This window comes from Pan troglodytes, chromosome 7 (assembly GCF_028858775.2).
Source record: "Pan troglodytes isolate AG18354 chromosome 7, NHGRI_mPanTro3-v2.0_pri, whole genome shotgun sequence".
Lineage (NCBI taxonomy): Eukaryota > Metazoa > Chordata > Mammalia > Primates > Hominidae > Pan > Pan troglodytes.
Window position 1 is genome coordinate 8,747,250 of NC_072405.2, and position 16,176 is coordinate 8,763,425.

The 16,176-nt window shown below is 53.3% G+C and overlaps 1 protein-coding gene and 1 non-coding gene across 9 annotated transcripts in view; both read left to right on the forward strand.

Moving 5' to 3' along the window:
• Window positions 1-360: 360 nt before the first annotated feature.
• MIR596 (microRNA mir-596) lies at window positions 361-437 on the forward strand. Its single transcript, NR_036030.1, has one exon. It is a non-coding gene; the product is annotated as a microRNA mir-596 (primary transcript).
• Window positions 438-7,002: 6,565 nt separating this feature from the next.
• The window catches only part of ARHGEF10 (Rho guanine nucleotide exchange factor 10), a 146,659-nt gene continuing 137,485 nt past the window's right edge, over window positions 7,003-16,176 (forward strand). For 5 of the 8 annotated variants that reach the window (XM_016959043.4, XM_016959045.4, XM_016959048.4 and 2 more), the window contains exon 1: window positions 7,003-7,222. In XM_016959043.4, the coding sequence (XP_016814532.4) occupies window positions 7,054-7,222 (169 nt within the window). In that variant the 5' untranslated portion in view covers window positions 7,003-7,053. The remainder of the gene's footprint in view (window positions 7,223-16,176) is intronic. The other 3 variants (XM_063816110.1, XM_063816111.1, XM_063816112.1) reach the window with 2 other exon arrangements.

Here is a 16,176-nt window from a genome sequence, read left to right on the forward strand (position 1 = left end):
GGCGGCCTGCGCAGCTTACATAGGGCCCACAGGACGCCACCTACGGGGAAAGCCATCTGCAACCATCTGAGCCTAGATACTCACTGTTTACCTACAGACACACCCACCGCACGTCCCAGGAATACAGCCACTGCGGAAGTCAAGAGGAGACTGCTGTGTTCCGCGTGAAACAGCCCAGGGCGGCTCATCAGGGCTTCAGAAAACATTACAGCCGCACAGGCAGGGCTGCTCTGGCCTTCGTTTAGCAGCTTGATTGAGGCGTCATTGGCACACGGCGAACTGCACGTCATTAACGTGTGTGTTTCGGTGAGTTCTGAGGAACACATAGCATGTGAATCCGTCGCCACAGTCGGGAAAGCGAGCACGGCCTCTCCGAAGCCTGCCCGGCTCCGCGGGAACCTGCCTCCCGCATGGCAGCTGCTGCCCTTCAGAGGCCGACCCGACCCATCCCTGGGTGGTGTCTATGTCACTGTCCTTGTTTGTTTTTGTTTTATTTTAGAACTCTTATAAAGACACAAACCGATGAGTAGAAACAAACTCACACTAGGAAATGGACTGTGTGTGGTTTGCAAAGCGGTGAGCACGGTCTGTGTGCGGAACCCTCTGAGCTCAGGCAGCGTCCTGGGCTGTTTCCTGGGGAAGTGGCCACAGCAGTCCTATCTGCAGAGCATCCTGTTTTCCTGAAGGGCATCTGCGATGGCCCCCAGGCTGTACTGTTCCCTGTAAGTCCCGAGCCCCCTGTGGGGACAGGCGCTGGGAGTGGTGTGGCCTCCTGGGGGCTCTCGGATGTGTTGCTCCAGGGAGCCCGGCCAGGAGAGGCGGCCGGGTGATGCCTCGGGGTGACTGGGGACGGCAGGCGGGAGGTGAAGGCAGGGCGCGGAGCAGTGAGGTCGGCAGCTTCTTCCCAGCGCTCGTCGACACTCCAGCCTCTTCAGCCACGTCTGGGGTTGGGTGAGCCCAGACAAAGCTCATGGCTCGAGGATGGGAGGCTGAGAGGCCTGAAGGGGGCCTCTGACTTCCATGTACCCCCTGCACCCCATGTTCGTGTGGCCTCCGCACTTGCCCAGGGCCTCTGCCGTGTGACAACCCCACCCCACCCCCACGCTGCCCCGGGGTCTCCCTGGAGCGCCGTCTGTCCCCTGCCAGGCTGTACCTGGGTCCCGTGACTGAGCCGCACTCCTGGGTCCCGTGACTGAGCGGCACTGGGTGGAGACTCACTTCCTGGCTCTTCTCCCATCACAGCACCTGAACAGCCCCGTGACTGCGGCCTGAGGTCCGCCCCACGTGCGCTGTGGGCCAGGCAGAGCGCCAGGTGCGCCCAGGCTGCCTTCATCTTCACGGCCGCTCCAGAGCCAGGGACTGGTGACTAACCCTGTATCCACAAGATAGCAGGCTAAGTACGGTTAGGGACTTGTCTGAGGTCTCACATCCAGGGTTGTTCGCCGTCCCCGGGCTCAGTGTCTCGCTCCCCGCCTGTGGAGTGCAGTAGTTCTGAGATGTGTGCATGCCATCTCCCTTTCAATGGCGCCATCCTACAAGTGGCCTCAGCCAAGGTTCAGCCAGTAGGAGGCAGACCTGGAGAGATTTAGAGCCTGGATCCGGCACCACGATGGGGGCCTGGGAGCGAGGTCCGGGCAGGCAGGCCGTGGGAAGGGCAGGCTGGACCTGGGGCAGAGCTGAAGCTACCGCCCACAGCGGAATTTCTTCTCTGGAAAGCCTTTCGAGTGCTGAATCGGACCCACCCGGATTGTCTAACATAATCTCCCTCATTTAAAGGCCACTGTGATGGGTCTTTTGCACACCAACAAAACACCTCCACAGCCACATCTGGACCCATGTTGAATGAATTACCGGGGACTGTCGCCTGGTCAAGGTGACATATAAAACTGACATGCACAGTAGGTGCGAATGTCCTTCCAATTCTTTACAGGTAACCGAGGCACAGCAATGCAGATGGCACAGCTGGTAAGGGAAGTGCCTGGGATGTGAACCCAGGAAGTGTGCCCAGGAGTGGATACAAGTTTGCATCTTCGGACAGTGCCTCAGGCTCCCCCGAGATGTTCATGGGGTCAGGTGCCCTGACACCGGTCTCTGCACATGAAAGTGTTGAGTCTTCACGCTGCCTAAGTAGGTGGCTATTGCTCTTGTTTTCAGTGAGGGACTGAGGCCCAGGACATTGAATGACGCCCATGTTCAGCCATATAGTGGTAAAAGAGGCAGAAGCCCCCGGGCCTATTTGATGATAGAGCCCAGGCCTTTAGGCCCTGCTAGAGCTGACCTCATGCACCCCCTCCGCGTGGGGCATGGAGACGTCTCTGGAGCAGAGGCGAGGCCTAGAACCAGGCAGGCTGTCTTTGCCATTTTTTTCCTTTCTGAATGTCCTAACTAGGGTATAGATTATTCCTACCCTCTGCATGGGCCTTGCACTTAATTTAGCTTGCAATTAATTAAGGGATATTTTGTATTCCGTCAATAAAGGGAATCATTATTTTTTTAAAGGAACCCAGCTTTTAAAACCCCTTTTTGCTGATACATAACTTAATTTGTTCCTGCTACTGTAACAAAACACCAGAGACTGGGTCATTCATAGACAACAGGAGTTTATTTCTCACAGTTCTGGAGGTGGGGAAGTCCAAGATCAATGTGCCGGCAGGTTCAGCGTCTGGGGAGAGCGTGGTCTGTGCTCACAAGACAGCACCTTGAGCACTGTGCCCTCACTGGTAGGAGGGGTGAACAGCCCCCTGGCACTTCTACAAGGGCACTAAGCCCATCCCTCATGACCCACTAACCTCCTCAAGGCCCCACCTCTTACTGCTATCAAGTTGGTGATGAACTTTCAGTCATCAAGGGGGATGCATCGAGGCCACTGTATATATCCCATGAAGTAGCTTACTCTTGTGTTCAGCTTGATTCTATTTACAAAGTGAACACATCCATGTGTCTGCAAATCAAATCAAGATGTAGTCACCATTTTCATCACTCCCCAGAATTCCTTTGTCTTTTCTGAGACAATACCCCCAAAAGTAACCACTGTTCTGATTCCTATTATTATAGGTTGGTTTGGCACATTCTTGAATTTCATAAAAATTGAATCATGGGCATAGTCAAAAATATGTCTATGTTTTTCATGTTTTGAAGATTCATTGTTATTGAACATATCAGTTTCTTCCTTTTTATTACTGTATTATTAGTATTCTATTATTCTATGAAGATACCATACTTTATGAGTTCACCTGTTGATGGAATTTGGGTTGTTTCCAGTTGTGAAGTACTTGAACTGTTTTGAAGAAAGAATTCTTGTAAAAATCATTTTTTTTTTTTTGAGACAGGGTCTTGCTCTGTCCACCCAGGCTAGAGTGCAGTGGTGGTGAACATGACTCATTACAGCCTTGACCTCCCAGCCTCAAGCGATCCTCCCACTTCAGCTTCCCAAGTAGCTGGGACTGGAGGTGGAGACTATCATGCTAGACTCCTGGGCTCAAGCAATCCTCCACCTTGGCCTCCTAAAGTGCTGGGGTTACAGGTGGGAGTCACCATGTCTGGCTGTAAGTCTTTTAAGGGACTTATGTTTTCACTTGCCTTGGGCAAACCTAAAAGTGGGATTGCTGAGAAATGGGCAAACAATTAATCAGAGTGGTTGCGCCATTTGCACTCTCATCGCCTTGTATAGTGGTTCCCGGGGCTCCACATTTTTACCCTTGCCATGTCGGTCTGCAGTTTCAGCCGTGCTTGGATGACGGTGGTGGCATCTCATTGTGAGTTTACTTTGGATAACACTGAGCACCATTTCCTGTTCTTGTTGGCTATCAGTACATCTTTGGTGAAGTATTTACGTCTTTTGTTTATTTTTAAATAGACTTGTTATTGTTATTTACAGGCTTGTTATTGTTATATTGTTTTGTCCCTTTTGAAATAGACTTGTCTTGTTATTGTTCATTTGCAGGAGTTCTCTATTTACCAGGACTATGGTTTGAACGCGTTTTCCCCAAAGTTTATGTGTTGGAAACTTGACCCCCAATGCAGCAGTGTTGGAAGGTGCCTACTAGGTGGTGTCTGGGTCATGGGGGTATGACCCTCATGGATGGATAAATGCCATGACTGAGGCGGTGGGCTCCTTATAAAAGAATGAGTTTGGGTGAAACCTCGTCTCTACTAAAAATACAAAAATTAGCTGGGTGTGGTGGCACATACCTGTAATCCCAGCTACTCGGGAGGCTGAGGCAGGAGAATAGCTTGAACCAGGGAGTCGGAGGTTGCAGTGAGCAGAGATCGCACCACTGCACTCCAGCCTGATGACAGAGCAAGACTCCGTCTCAAAAAAAAAAAAAAAAAAAAGATAAGTTTGGCCCATTTTGCATCCTCCCTCCCCACCTCCGCCTCCCACCTTCCGTCATGGGATGATGCAGCCCGAAGGTTCTTGCCAGATGTGGCTCCTTGATCTTGAACTTCCCAGCCTCCAGAACTGTGAGAAATAAATTTCTGTTCATTGTAAATCACCCATTCCCAGGTATTCTGTTACAGCAGCACAACGTGGATTAAGACAAGCCATTTGTGGGATATATGTATTGCCCCTGTGTTCTCCCAGTCTGTGGCTTGCCTTTTCATTTTCTTAATGATGTTATGAGATGAGTAGAAATATTAAATTTTGATGAGCCATTTCATCATTTTTAAATGGTCGGTCCATTTTCTGTCCTACCTGAAGATCCATAAGATCTTTTCTTATATTTTATCCTAGCAACTTTATAATTTTTACACTTAAGTCTATGATCCATCTGAAATTCCTAAATTCTATTTTAATCCTAATAGTTTATTTGTAGATAATTTTGTTTTTTAACATATATAATCATATTGACTGTAAATAATCAGTTTTTCCTCCCTCAATCCTTACACTTTTTGTTTTTATGACCTATAACACTTGTTAGATGCTGCAGGACAATGCTGAATAGACTACGGAGAGTCGAAGATTTTCATACACCCTTATCAGTATCCGATAGAACAAGCAGATTAAAAAATCAGTAACAAATATGACCTAGTTGACATCTGTAGAACATTACGTCAGTGAAAGCATGTTCTCAGCAAGTGCTCATAGAACATTTACCAAAATAGACAATGTTGGGCCATGAAGCAAGTGTTTGAAAATCTTAACCGATAAAAATAAAATAGCTGATGTTTTAAGGCCACGGTGGAATTAAACTTTAGTTATAATAAAAAGAAAACCAGAAAGTCCCCAAATATTTGAAAGGTAAACCTAACTTTTCTAAATATCCCATGGGTCAAAGAGGGAATCACAATGGAAAATCCCAACTCTTCCATATCCGGGCTTACGAAAATAGGGATGTATCTGTGAGGAACGCCTGAATAAAGCAGACAGACAGGATCCATTGGAGCTCCAAATCAGGGGATTTTCTGCCCAACCTGCCTGGAAGGCATTGCCGTGTGGCTCTACTCAGCGGTGTCCCTGGCGGCCCTGAGTTTAGGGGCTCAATTTCATCCACTGAGAAAATGAGTTGTTTATTCCATACACAGGACTATCTCCTCTTATCTCTACCTTTTTAGAAAACATTACAAGTATCAGGATTTTCTCATCGTATTTAGGTAAACAAGAACTAATTTAGTTGACCTTCTTACTTCTGTTGATCAAGACCATTGATCTGACCATTGATCTGTGCAGAAGATCTCTGAATAAGGTACCCAGAGAACCCTAGGAATAGAAACCTGAAATAAGTTTTCTAATCTTAAGGTCGCTGAGAGGAAATACCTTTTTCAATTGATTCATAAAAACAACTCAGTCTGATTTCATAAAATTAGCAAGTGTGAATAATAAACATTGAAAAAATATCACCTTACCTACGATTATTTTTTCCAGCCATTATAGTCTTTCTATGTTGGCTATGATTTTTACATAGTCCAAAATTTTCAGGGAAATAACTTATTCCAGAGCACACAAGCCTTAAGGGCAGTTAATGTTTAGATTAATTTCGTGATACTTAGCATCCCAAATAGCTGTTTGTATTTCTTCTATAAAACAAGTGAAAGGGACTAGAAATCTCTAAGAAGTCTGACAGTTCTAAAACACTGACTTAAAATTACTTCTATGATTCGGAGATTTGGGTAGGAGAAGGCATAGAAATAAATCTAGCATCTGCGAACACACTTGTTAAATGTGCTGACCAGGTAAAAGATAACATCCTTTAGTTATTTTGGTTAAAAATGTCTTTGTTTCTCGTTTTTTTTTCTTTAATAGTAATTATAACGATAATCTGTTTCCTTTTTAAAAGTATAAGACAAATAAATGCTCAAAGTAAACAATTCCAATAACTCAGAAGGGGCCATTCCCTGGAAAGGTCCCGGGAAAAACGAGCGCCTCCTGGCAAGAAGCAAGCTTCAAAAACTGCCTCGGAAACGTGGCTGAAGTCATCGCATTTCCAAACGCCCAAGCCTTGGCTGGTCCAGGGCAGCTGGCGCGGAAGACCCGGAACGCCCTGTGGGCAGGGGCCAGCTGCGGACTGAGGGACGGGGTCTCAAGGGCGGGTCGGGTGGGGTCCCGACGCTCCCTCCTCCACTGGGCGCACCCCGGGTGTCCGCAGGGAGGGGCGATGTTCTGGGGGGGAGGGGGAGCGTCTGCCCGACGCCCCCTCCCTCAGGTGAGCTCAGCCCTTGGGGGTCCGCAGAAAGGGCGATGCTCTGGGAGAGGGTTAGGGTCTGCCCGGCGCACCCTCCCCAAGGGGCGCAGCTCTGAGCCGGGAGCAGGCTCTGCGGGGAGGATCCAGATGTTGGGGGCGGGGAGGGCACTCGGTCTGCCCAGCGACCCCTCCCGAAGTGAGCGCGGCCCGGGGTCCGCGGGGCAGGAGACGATCCGGGGGCGGGAGCCTCTGCCGCGCGCCCCCTCCTACGCGTGCGCAGCCTGGGCCGGGCGTTGGGCAGCGGGAGGGGGCGCGGGCGGCCACGTGGCCTCGAAGGAATGCGCGGGCGCGAGGGCAGGGCGCTGCCGAGAAACCGGCAGGCGCTGCGACCAATGGGCTCCCGGAACGGTCTGGGCCCGCCAATGACAGCATGGTGGGTGGAGAAGGCCGTCCGGGCGGGAGGGGCTGGGCGCATCCCTGTAGCCGGCGGGCGCGCGATCCCGGACGGACGGGGTCGCGGGGGACGCGGGGGACGGCGGGGAACGGCGGGGGACGGCGGGGAACAGCAGGGGACTGCGGGTCGCGTCCTGGCCGCCGAGGTGAGTGCGGGCCCCGCGGACCGTGGGTCCCCTCGCGGGCTTCTGGTTTCCTTTGAGAGTTGCACTTCTGCCCGGCTCCCCCGAAATCGCTGGGTCCCACCCGGAGGTGGCTGCGCCCCCGACCCCCTGCGCAGATGTTTCAGGGAAGGGGCTGAGACCCCCTCCCCCCGAGCAGCTCCCCCTTCCGCGGCGCCCCCGGCCCCTCAGGATAACGGCGCGGGCCTGGGCGGGGGGAGCAGGGACTGGCCGCAGGGACCCCTGGCCCCAGGGGCAGGAGCGAACTCCGATCGGCGGAAGAAGCCCGAGGGGCGAGCTGGCTTCGCCTGGGGGGTCGTGCAGTAACTTAGATTTTCCGGTAAAGGAGAAGAATGCGGTCCGCCTCAGGATGCAGAGAAGGACCGGTGTAAGGAAAGCCGGCGTCTTTCCCCCGCACCCTACCTGTCCCCCTACCCCACCAGTTCCCCGCACCCCGTGTACCCCGCCTGTCCCTCAGCACCCCCTGTTCACTCTGCACTCCACCAGTTCCCCGCACCCCAGCTGTCCCCCCGCACCGCACCTGTCCCCCTGCACCCTACCTGTTTATCCTGCACCCCACCTGTTCCCCCTGCACCCCACCTGTGTCCTGTATCCCACCTGTCCCCCCACACCCCACCTGTCCCCCTGCAGCCCACCTGTCCCCTCGCACCCCACCTGTTCCCCCTGCACCCCACCTGTTTACCCTGCACCCCAGCTGTCCCCCGCGCCGCAGCTGTCCCCCCCACACCCCACCTGTTCCCCGGCACCCCACCTGTCCCCCTGCACCCTACCTGTTTATCCTGCACCCCACCTATTCCCCCTGCACCCCACCTGTCTCCTGTACCCCACCTGTCCCCCCACACTCCACCTGTCCCCCCGCACCCCAGCTGTCCCCTCGCACCCCACCTGTTCCCCCTGCACCCCACCTGTCCTCCCCGCAGCCCACCTGTTCCCCCACACCCCACTTGTTTACTCTGCACCCCAGCTGTCCCCCCACACCCCACCTGTTCACCCTGCACCCCACCTGTTCACCTGCACTCCACCTGTCCCCCCGCACCCCACCTGTTCACCCGCACTCCACCTGTCCCCCTGCACCCCACCTGTCCCCCCGCACCCCACCTGTTCACCTGCACCCCACCTGTCCCCCCGCACCCCACCTGTCCCCCCGTACCCCACCTGTCGCCCTGCACCCCACCTGTCCCCCTCACCCCACCTGTCCCCCTCACGCCACCTGTCCCCCTCACCCCACCTGTCTCCCCGTACCCCACCTGTCCCCCTGCACCCCACCTGTCCCCCACATCCCACCTGTCCCCCCTGCACCTCACTTGTTTCCCCGCACCCCACCTGTCCCCTCGCACCCCACCTCTCTCCCTGAGCCCCACCTGTCCCCTGCACCTCAACTGTCCTCCTGCACCCCACCTGTCCCCCTGATCCCCACCTGTCCCCTGCACCTCACCTGTCCCCCTACACCCCACCTGTTTACCCTGCACCCCAGCTGTCCCTTGCACCCCAGCTGTCCCCCCGGTACTCCACCTGTTCCCCTGCACCCCACAGCCCGCTGGTGCCCAAGAAGCCAAGGTAGATTCTGAGGAAACTGCCCTAGGTCCACAGACGCCCTGCCCACCTGTCCCAGCCCCACTCCCCTTCCGTGGGCCCCTGGGCACTGAAGGTGAGGTCTGAGTACCCCTCCTGACTGTGGCCAGTAGGTCATGTTCCCAGGCAGCAGTAGACGAACTTGCTGTTGTCTGATATTGATTCCAGTCACTAACTTTGGCTGCAAGTAAAAATTCTCATTGAGTCAAGATGTAACGGGTTTTAATTCTTTTCTCTGGTTAACCATAACCTGAATACGGACTGGTCAGTATTCTAGATTCTGTGCAGGAGTGACTTAATGTCCATATGGGTGGAATGCTGCAAGGAGGAACAATTTCACTGTTGCTGATTAATAATATGTTTTGAACACCTGCTTTATAGAAAATAATTTTTATTCTAAAAGAGAGATGATTACTGACGTTTACACGTCATGTATTTTTAAAAACACACTTTGTCCCTGTCTGTCTCTCACAGCATTTATTTGCTGGCTTTAGCAGCCAACATTGGCAGTTACGGATGCATAACTCTTTATAGTCAGATGAGACCTCCAGGATTTCTCAGCAGTAAGAAAAGTCATTTGTATAAGGTGCTATTTGTAATTCATTAGTTGTAGACAGTTGGGGGTGAAGTGAAGTTAAAAGTTATTCAAAATAGCTTTTTATGTTTGTAAAAGTTGATGCTTGACTTCCAGATGTAACCACATTTGTCTTCTGGGTGCTTTGGTGTGCTGCCTTTCCTCTGCAGTTTGTGTGTGCATACGTGTGCATGTGTCTTTGTGTATGTGTTTGTGTTTGTGTGCATGTGTGTGCGTCTGTGTGTGCGTGTGTTTGTGTGTGTGCGCGCTTTGTGTGTGTGTGTGTGCGCGTCTGTGCGTGTATGTGAGTTGTAGATAGAGGCGTTGGGTGGTGTGGAGGGTGTGGAGTTACAGACCTGGGTTGAGGTGGGGAAGCTTTTCCCTGACCCTGTGAGTCCAGACTTCTCACGGGACTTGAGGGTGCTCGCTTACGAAGTTGCTAGAAGGCGTTGTATGGGGAAGTGCTGCTTAAAACAAAGATGTTTGGCATAAATTAGAGCAAACTGGAAATGCGCTAATGACGGTTGTATTCTGTAAGCGATGTGAAAACGTCATAGTGAGATGTAAGAAAGCGCTGTTGTAGGCCCGTCATTCTTTACTGCACAGTGTGTGGCAGGAAGCATGCAAAGAACAGCTCGGATCTGGAGATGCTCAGAGAATCTGTGTTTCATGCGTGCGTTGCTTATAGTTTGCCTGGGTAGAAAGGTAAGTGGCGTGAAATAAGACAGAAGGGAAGCGTAGCTGTTAGTCATTCATGAGGGAGAACTTCAGCTCTCTCCCTTAACCAGGCTTTCTGGGAGTGTAATTTTGGAAGGTTCTGGGAGCTCTGCAGTGGGAAGGGGTGGGCCAGGCCCAGGGGCTGCCAAGGGTCTGAGAGGCAGGGAGAGCAGAGGCAGGTGACCAGCAGGGGTCCTTGCCTGGGTTGCAGACAGGGCTACAGCCCCAGGTCCGTCTAGGAAGGGGCAGGGTTACCTGTAAGGACAGGTGTGGCAAAGGGGCCCAGGGAGAATGCCCTGCCACCAGCCCCCACCCTGATACACACACACTTCTGCCACATCTGCCACCCTACTCTGCTTCAGCCTGTTCATAGTTGTCAGGTTTGGACATTGGTTTTGGTTCTGTTTGTTTGTTTTCTGTGAGTAGTTTTCCAAATTTTGATCAAAAAAGTGATCTTTTTTTTTGAAATGGAGTATCACTCTGTTGCCCTGGCTGGAGTGCAGTGGAGAGATTCGGCTTGCTGCAGTCTTTGCTTCCCAGGTTCAAGCAATTCTCCTGCCTCTGCCTCCCAAGTAGCTGGGATTATAGGCACCCACCACCGTGCCCGGCTAATTTTTGTATTTTTAGTAGAGGGGTTTTGCCATGTTGGCCAGGCTGGTCTTGAACTCCCGACCTCAAGTGATCCACCTGCCTCAGCCTCCCAAAGCGCTGGGATTACAGGCGTGAGCCACTGCATGCCCCGTCAAAATGATCATTTTAAATCGTGGATTTTTCCTTTCCTTCCATCATTGCCATTTCCTGCTTTTTGTTGTATCATTAGAGTAAAGCAGGCCTGCCAGTAGAAAGTGCTATCTGGGGGTTGTTGGTATTTTATATTTTTGTTAAATGATGTGAAAAAGGTGTAAAATATTTTAAAAAATGTTTAGGTTCAAAGTTTTTCTCTTCCATGGGTCACTTCTGATAGGGGAAATAACTTTGTAAAGTAAAATATGGTATCCAGAGCTGTGACTGGTGCGGGGGCCCTTGTGAGGGAGCGATGGGGAAGCATGCAGGTTGTCAACAGGCACATGTAGAGATGCATGGCTGTCTGCGTAGAATAGGCCTGGCTACATCAGCATTGGCAGAGGTGCTAGTTACCAATCTGGCCATTCTAGGTTCCAATATCTTAATGACCGTCAGTCCCTGGGGACTCACAGTGGGGATTTAATGAAGAAAACAGAAGGAATGGTTGTGATACCTCAACACTCTGCCTCCACTGATAGCTACAGACAGCCGAGGCCCTTTTCGGCACCAGGTGAGTCAGGGTGAGTCAGGCTCCTGCAAGTCGTAGGTATTGCTTCCGTGCTGAGATCACGTTCTTTGTTTTGTTTTGTGCCCGTGGCTTGTTGTCCAGCTGTGGGGAACAGACCCTTACACTTGTATGTGGTCGTTATTATGTTGTGGAAAAGCAGTGTGGACATTTACTTTGGAATATAAAAACCAAAAGGAAAACTTCAAAGTGTTCAAAGTGAATTTTGAACTTTTGTCCTCTCTTATTGATGTGGGTGATTGAGAGCGGACTACAGAGGAAAGGCCAAGGAATTACATTTTGTTAAACCGCGGCATGCACACTTACTGTTTTAAGGAATTACATTTTGATAAACCGTGGCATGCACACTTACTGTTTTAAGGAATTACATTTTGATAAACCATGGCATGCACACTTACTGTTTTAAGGAATTACATTTTGATAAACTGTGGCATGCACACTTACTGTTTTATTCTATCGTTTGCTTTTTTTTTTTTTCTGAAAGGAAAATAAAGCAGTGATTTCAGTGCAGTGTCTGATTTTCTGTAAGGAACACGAGAAAAGTGAGTCCAAAGAGCATTACATAAGCTAACGTGGTATTCAGTGCATATCTGAGCGGACACGGACGGGAAGTCCTCGAGCTTTGGAAAGGAAGCAGGCGGCAGGGCCTCCAGCACACCTGGGGGGCGGCCAACCAGCCCGGCCAGGCCGAGCGCTCCCCGCCTCCACAGTTACACTCACGTCGGGCCGGAGCTGGGTCGTCCCGACAGGATACCTGCGTGGGCCGTGTAGACACAACCCAGGGAGCTCCAGAGTTAATGACCCTCCTGGTTCAGAAGCTCCGTATGTTTTGTGTGAGAAGCGCTGAGCTGTGACGGAAGGAATGTGGTGGGTCTTCCTGATTGTGCGTGCAGTTCTGAGCCTGGCGGGGTCAGCGGCACTGAACCAGTGGGATGTGGTAAGGCCAGGCCTGTGGGCGGTTGCCCTGTGTGGGCCGGGCCAGCTTGAAGTCCGCTGAGGGCTGGAGCCAGCCCCTGACCCTGGCCAGCCTGCTTGCTGCAGGAGTGATAAGAAAGTCGACTCGTGCTTTGTTCTCAAGCACTTGACTCAGCAGGCCCGTGGGAAGCAGCCCACATGAGAGGCCCTGGTCCCCGTCCAGCTGCCTCCACGGAAGCCGCGGCTTCGTGGCTTCATGTCGTTTGTGTGGGCTCTGTGCATTCAGCCAGCAGAGGCACTTCTTGCAGAGCAGGGTTGAAGAGAATTCCTTTCTCTGGAAGCTGTTGTCCTGTGTTATGTAGAATAGGTCACTTTTCAGCTGCAGCTGAAGTCTAAACTAGCGTCATAGGTGCCAAGGGCTGCACAGCGGCGCAGCGCTCCATTCGTGGTCCCGAATCCGGGGTCTGCGGAGGAAGAACGCGCAGCGAGGCCCGGGGAGGCTGCTGGGACGGCGGCAGGCACCCTGCTCCTGGAATGGCGTTTAGACACGCAGGTTTCTCCGTGATTTAATAGGAAGGAATGAAAGGTGCAGCATTTTGCCAGCTGATGAAAATATCTGGGGAGCGAGTCATAGGTAGTGGTAGCAAGAAGGAGAGGGTTAGGTTCTCCAGTGTGCAGGCTCCGAAGTGGTCTCTGCCAACTGTCAGAGGGCTGCAGTTTGGAGGCAGCTCGCGCTTGCTCTAAAGAGCCACTTCCCCGCTCCGTTCTGTCTGCAGGAGCAGACGGCCCCAGAGGGCAAGGACTCCTGGTGACAAGAGGAGTATCAGGCGAAGGCAAGGGAGGGAGGCTGTGTGCGCGCACCTGTAATCCTGGGAGATTTCCACTGCAATCCGCAGGCATGCGTGGCAGGCGGCTCATTTCCCGTGGGGCTCAGGCGGCTCATTTCCCGTGGGGCCCAGGCGGCTGTCCTTGGTGGGCGCTTGACTCCTGGGCGTGGCTTCTGTCCAGCATCCAGGCTGCCAGGAGCCTCCGGGGGCCGTGCAAACACCTGCGAGCACCTTCTTGGTCCCTTGAGGCCTTTCTCTATTGGCTTAGGTTTAGTGCCCTTTTGTGCTTATGTGTTTTTTGAATCAAGTTTTTATACTTGATTTAACTTCTATAAAAAGAAACAACCTTTGCACATGAAGAAAATCTACCTGCGGCCATATGACAAGCACCGGCAAATCTGGAAATGACCTATTAAGAGACAGGTGTTTCATGAATACCGCTACGTGCTAAGTACTAAGTGCTCTCACGCCCCAAGGCAGGGTGTGAACCGCAGAGACCATGTGCTTGCCCTGGGGGGCTGGCATCCTTGTGTTCAGGAAAGATGATTTAAAAAGTAAAGTAATATGATGAAAAGCTGTGGAAAGATAAGGCATACATGGGGCTACAAGGTGGAAAAATAAGGCATACACGGGGCTACAAGGTGCGGAGAGGAGGGATTTGAAATTGAATAGGAGCCATGGCAGGCGAGGCGCCAAGAGAATGGGGTCATTGCCTGAAATGCCAATGGAGCCGAGAGATGAGCTGAGCCCACGTCCACAGAAGCCCATTCCCAGTGGGAGGAACAGTGTCTGCGCAGCCCTGAGGTGGTGCACCCAGCATGTCCAGGAACAGCAGGTCGGCCAGGGCTGGAGGGCCGAAGGCAAGAGGGGACTGGTGAATGCCAGGGCAGCGGGGGAACTGCATGGGAAGAAGCCTTGGAGGCTCCGTGTGTCAGAGCGGCTGGAAGGGCCATGGGCCAGACCCATGGAGGGACAGTGTGGGAGAGCCACGGAGGGGCCATGTGACAGAGAGCTGTAGCAGACAGGGTGATGGACATCCATGGAGGGACAGTGTGTGGCAGCCGTGGAGGGACAGTGTGACATCCGTGGAGGGACAGTGGCAGCCATAGAGGGACAGTGTGATGGCCATGGAGGGACAGTGTGACATCCATGGAGGGACAGTGGCAGCCGTGGAGGGACAGTGTGTGATGGCTGTGGAGAGACAGTGTGACATCCGTGGAGGGACAGTGTGACGGCCATGGAGGGACAGTGTGACATCCGTGGAGGGAAAGTGTGACGGCCGTGGAGGGACAGTGTGTCATCCGTGGAGGGACAGTGTGACGGCCATGGAGGGACAGTGTGACATCCGTGGAGGGACAGTTTGACGGCCGTGGAGGGACAGTGTGTCATACGTGGAGGGACAGTGTGACGGCCGTGGAGGGACAGTGTTTCATCTGTGGAGGGACAGTGTGACGGCCATGGAGGGACAGTGTGACATCCGTGGAGGGACAGTGTGATGGCCATGGAGGGACAGTGTGACATTCATGGAGGGACAGTGTGACATCCGTGGAGGAACAGTGTGACGGCCGTGGAGGGACAGTGGCAGCCGTGGAGGGGCCGTGCACAGTGAGTGGTGAGTGAGTTGGGACGCGAAGGCTGCTCCGTGCTGCTGGGATTGCTGGTGTCAGCGCCCACTGCAGAGTCCTGTGCTGCGGCTCATGTACTGCTGTGCGGGTCGTGCACTGCTCGCTCCTGGACACCTGCACAGGGTGCTCCTGATGGAGTCACTTTTCAGTGTGTTGACTTTCACGTCGATGACAGGCAGCTTTTTCTCATTCTCACCATGGGATCCTATGGGGCTGTGGCCCTGGGTCAGGAGTGCCCTGGAGGGTGACACATGGCCGGGTGGAGTTGGACGGGCTCCCTTCCCGCAGCTGCCTGTGGAAACCAGCACGTTGGCAGGAGGGGAGGGTGGTGCCCGAGCCTGTGGGTGTGGCCGGTGGGGACTGGGTGTGGGGACAGGAGTCTGTGGAATGCGGTGCTTCCTCCTGACTGTGGGGCTGGAGGAGCAGCGGTGGGTCGAGGGTGGTTGAGTCCACCCAGGGGGTCCTGTGGCCCCGCTCTGCTGGTGCCTGTCTGAGGGGCAGCTGCGGTCGAATCACCACGCTGCTCCAAGTGAGTCTCCCAAGGGCTCCAAGGGATGGAGCGTCCGTAGATGCCCGGAGGAGTTGCGGTGGCGGGGGGCACGTTGTGTCCAAGGCTGTGTCGAGGGTCATGTGCACCCGCCCTTGCTGTGGACAGAGAGACAGGCAGAGGCAGAGACAGAGACAGAGGGAGAGAGAGACAGAGGCAGAGGCAGAGACAGAGACAGAGACAGAGGCAGAGACAGAGAGAGACAGAGGCAGAGGCAGGGACAGAGAGAGGCAGAGGCAGAGACAGAGGCAGAGACAGAGACAGAGGCACAGACAGAGGCAGAGACAGAGACAGAGGCAGAGACAGAGGCAGAGAGAGACACAGGCAGAGGCAGAGACAGAGAGAGACACAGGCAGAGGCAGAGACAGAGACAGAGACAGAGGGAGAGAGAGACAGAGACAGGCAGAGACAGAGGCAGAGAGAGACAGAGGCAGAGGCAGAGACAGAGAGAGACAGAGGCAGAGACAGAGGCAGAGAGAGACACAGGCAGAGGCAGAGACACAGGCAGAGACAGAGACAGAGGGAGAGAGACAGAGGCAGAGAGAGACACAGGCAGAGGCAGAGACACAGGCAGAGACAGAGACAGAGGGAGAGAGACAGAGACAGGCAGAGACAGAGACAGAGACAGGCAGAGAGAGCCAGAGGCAGAGGCAGAGACAGAGAGAGACAGAGGCAGAGAGAGACAGAGGCAGAGACAGAGGCAGAGAGAGACACAGGCAGAAGCAGAGACAGAGAGACACAGGCAGAGGCAGAGACACAGGCAGAGACAGACAGAGGGAGAGAGAGACAGAGACAGGCAGAGACAGAGACAGAGGCAGAGAGAGACAGAGGC